At 42.2% G+C, this 3,561-nt stretch overlaps 1 protein-coding gene across 1 annotated transcript; it reads right to left on the minus strand.

Annotated features, from left to right (window-relative positions):
* Positions 1–283: 283 nt before the first annotated feature.
* LOC140613227 (olfactory receptor 5A1-like) lies at positions 284–1,246 on the minus strand. The gene has a single exon (XM_072791787.1). It carries the CDS (start codon positions 1,244–1,246, stop codon positions 284–286), a length of 963 nt encoding a protein of 320 aa, XP_072647888.1.
* Between the last annotated feature and the right edge of the window lie 2,315 nt (positions 1,247–3,561).

A 3,561-nucleotide genomic window follows, 5' to 3' on the forward strand; every position in this document is an offset into this window, starting at 1 on the left:
GGCTCTAAGACACGGCATCCTGGACCCAGTGCCTGATGCCATTAAGCTAAAGAGCATCATCAAAAAAGCATATTTATTTTCTATTGCAAGTGACCAAAATCAAAACTGTATCTTTCCATGACAAGGAAGGTAAAGAGAAGAAAAATCTTTGTTGTACCTAATCGTGCAATAGGCATGTAGGTTGGGGAATCTTGCTTGAAATAGTTTCTTCATTACTCAAAATCCGTGACCCACTTATTATTATGTCTATTTACATATAGCAAAACTTAGGATTTTTTTTAACTCAAGGAACTATAAGACACAGAGAGGATATCTGCTTCTTCCTGTCCTTGAGTTTTTTCAATGCATCTTTGATGTCCTTGTTTCGCAAACTATATATGATAGGATTCAGCATGGGAATCACAGCTCCATAGAACATGGACACCACCTTGTCTTGGTCCTGTGAGTAGCTAGCACTAGAATGAAGGTATGAGAAGAGACCAGAGCCATAGAAGAGAATCACCATGGTCAGATGAGAGGCACAGGTGTTGAAAGCCTTCATCCGCCCTTGGGTTGAATGGATCTTCATGACAGCAGCAATGATGTAGCCATAGGACACCAGGACAACAAGAGCTGATGTCCCACCAACTGCACACACAACAAGAAAGTTCACTACCTGGCTGAGGAAGGTACTAGAGCAAGATAAGACCAGCAGAGGTGGCAGGTCACAGAAAAAGTGATCAATGACTCGTGGCCCACAGAAATGCAGCTGGAATACAGAGCTGGTTTGGACCAATCCAGTGAGGAACCCTCCAGTGTATGCTGTAATGACCATCCTCACACAGATGGTGGGCGACATGAGGGCTGTGTAGAGCAGAGGGTTGGAGATAGCCGCATATCGGTCATATGCCATGGCTGCCAGAAGACAGCATTCAGTGCCTCCCATCCCAATGAAGAAGAAAAATTGAGCAGCACAGCCCACAAAGGAGATGGTCTTCTGCTGCTTGAAGAATTCACAGAGCATCTTGGGGGCAATGGAGGATGTATATGAGATATCAACAAAAGACAAATTTCCAAGGAAGAAATACATGGGGGAATGGAGACATGATTCCATCCTGATCAAGACAATGAGGCCCAGGTTCCAAGCCAGAGTCATGGAGTAGATCCCCAGAAACAACACAAAGAGGACAACTTGTAGCTCTGGATGCTCTGAAAATCCCACAAGGATGAAATTGGCTGTCATGCTGATGTTCCTTCGCACGGCCATGTGTCTTCTCTCTGCTGCCTGCAGAGCCCCAGAGGGAGATTCCTGGGGAGTGAAAATCCAGGTGAAGAAACCGCTTTGTTCTGCCATGGAGTCATAGACTCCCTGAGTCACAAGAGATACTAGAAAGCAAATGTCCTACCTCTATCCAACGTGGAACTCCTCTCTACAGGACTTTTTAGGTCTTTCATGGAGATCATTGTCACCCAGATCTGAAGCACTGTTCATGCAAAACTGACAGCTCAGAATTGACTGGCATTTTTGCATTGTGTGGTTCATCACCTTCGCTTCCAAGGCTACCACTTTCCTGAAGGAAGTTATTAATAGAACTTGGACTAAATACCCCATTTTTTCTCACTTGCTTCTAAGCATTGTGTTCAGATCATTGAGCCACTCAGATTTATGCTAGATACTTTTTTCTTTTCTTTAAGAAAATTAATATGTCAGAAATCAAAATATCCAGAGACGTAATTCTGTGCTTATCATCATAGCTCGTTCTGACCAGCTTTTATAGGGTCAAGGTGTTCTTCTTCCTTTAAATCAGTGGAATGAAGCATGTAGAGGTGAAACACTTGCATCCCCTTTAAAGAGTCACCTGGGTGGCTCAGTTGGTTAAGCATCTGACTCTTGATTTCCACTCAGGTCATGATCTCAGGGTCATGAGATCGAGTCCCACACCCAGTGGGGAGTCTGCTTCTCTCTCTCTCTCCCTCTGCCCCTCCCCCTGCTCGCACTCATCTCTCTCTAAAATAAATCTTTAAAAAAATAAAAGTTCAACACTGGGGTGTGCCAGTGCTCATTTTGCACAGATATTATCAACTGATCACAAACTTTGCACCGTATGTTTGATAGAGCTAAATGTAGATGATGCAAAAAGTAATAAAACATTATTATTTTTCTCAGACAGACAGGAAACAGATAAACCACAACACAATGTGACAGGCACCCTGAGGGAAATATATGTACTGTGTCCTGGATCCTGGGCACAGTAGCTAGAGTCTTCCATGTGTTTGAGGAGGGTTCAAACAGTGAGTAAAGGATTACGAGGATGAAAACTTGGCATGTGAGGGGGTTGGTGGCAGTTGGTTCAGATAACTTTGTATTAAAGATGGTAAAAGTGGGCACTAGGTGGCCCAGTGGTTGAGCACCTGCCTTTGGCTCAGGTTGTGGTCCCAGCGTCCTGGGATTGAGTCCTGCATCGGACTCCCTGCAGAGAGCCTGCTTCTCCCTCTGCCTGTGTCTCCACCTCTCTCGCTCATGAATAAATAAATAAACTCTTAAAAAAAAAACCAGAGGAGAGCACAGTACTTGGGACACCTTAAAAATGTCAGCATGGCTAGGAGCACAGGTTGAACAGGGTCAAGAGAAGATTAACAGAAGTCTAGTTCTGAGAGACAGGGGGAGGTGGGCAAATTGTGAGAGATCTATAAAAGCAAAAGCAAAGATGACAAAAACATTTGTTTGACTGATTCATATATATGTATGTTCAATTTCATATACTATGTATATAATTGCATATTCTATGCATATAATTGCATACACGTATGGGCATATTCATATTTAATTTCAGCCTTCTTTCCACTTCCGAACTTCCGTCCCCCTTTACCCTACTCTGCTCTCTTTATAGGACTTCTCACCTTCTCCCATTGCATACAATTGATTGGTTGTTGATAGTTGATTATCTCCCTGTACTAGAATGTAAGCTTAAGGAAGACCAGGATTAGTAGGAATTTTTGTCTCTTTTGTTCATTGAAATATCCCATACACCTACACCAGTACCTGGCACATAGTGGGTGCTCAATAAATATTTGTTGGGTAAGTACCATGCTAGGGAATTTGATCTTTCTCCTATGGGCAAAAGGGAAAATGTAAAAGTTTTTGTTCTGTGTGTGTTTTTTTAAATTTTAATTATTCCTTTGTAAACAGGAAACTAGTCATCAAATATGTGTTTAACAATATAACAGAGCAATGTTGCATTGTGGAAGCAGGTGTGGAAGATGCATAGGAGTGAAAAGAAACTGAGGAGACCAGAGAGTTGCTTCAAAAGCCAGGAGGAAAGTTATTGCTGATCTGAGTTGGGATGAGTAGGTTTAGAAACACACACTCCCCTGAGATACAATAGCGCCATTCATTCTGGAGTGCGGCAGGGGAGAGAAACCATAAATGGCCAATTAGTACCTGCTCCCTTATTTCTCATGTTCATAGTCATCATCAAAGGTATCTTTTAGTAAAATTCACCACGATTTTTTTCTGTTTCAAGCCAAGAGTCTATCATATATAGTCTAATACATTTTTAGAGTTTGATAAAAGTGAATTAC

The sequence above is a fragment of the Canis lupus genome, chromosome 21 (genome assembly GCF_048164855.1).
Source record: "Canis lupus baileyi chromosome 21, mCanLup2.hap1, whole genome shotgun sequence".
Taxonomy (NCBI): Eukaryota; Metazoa; Chordata; class Mammalia; order Carnivora; family Canidae; genus Canis; species Canis lupus.

Excerpts from the sequence above, each read along its gene's own strand:
- LOC140613227 (XM_072791787.1), bottom strand. The coding sequence starts at position 1,246 with ATGGCCGTGCGAAGGAACATCAGCATGACAGCCAATTTCATCCTTGTG.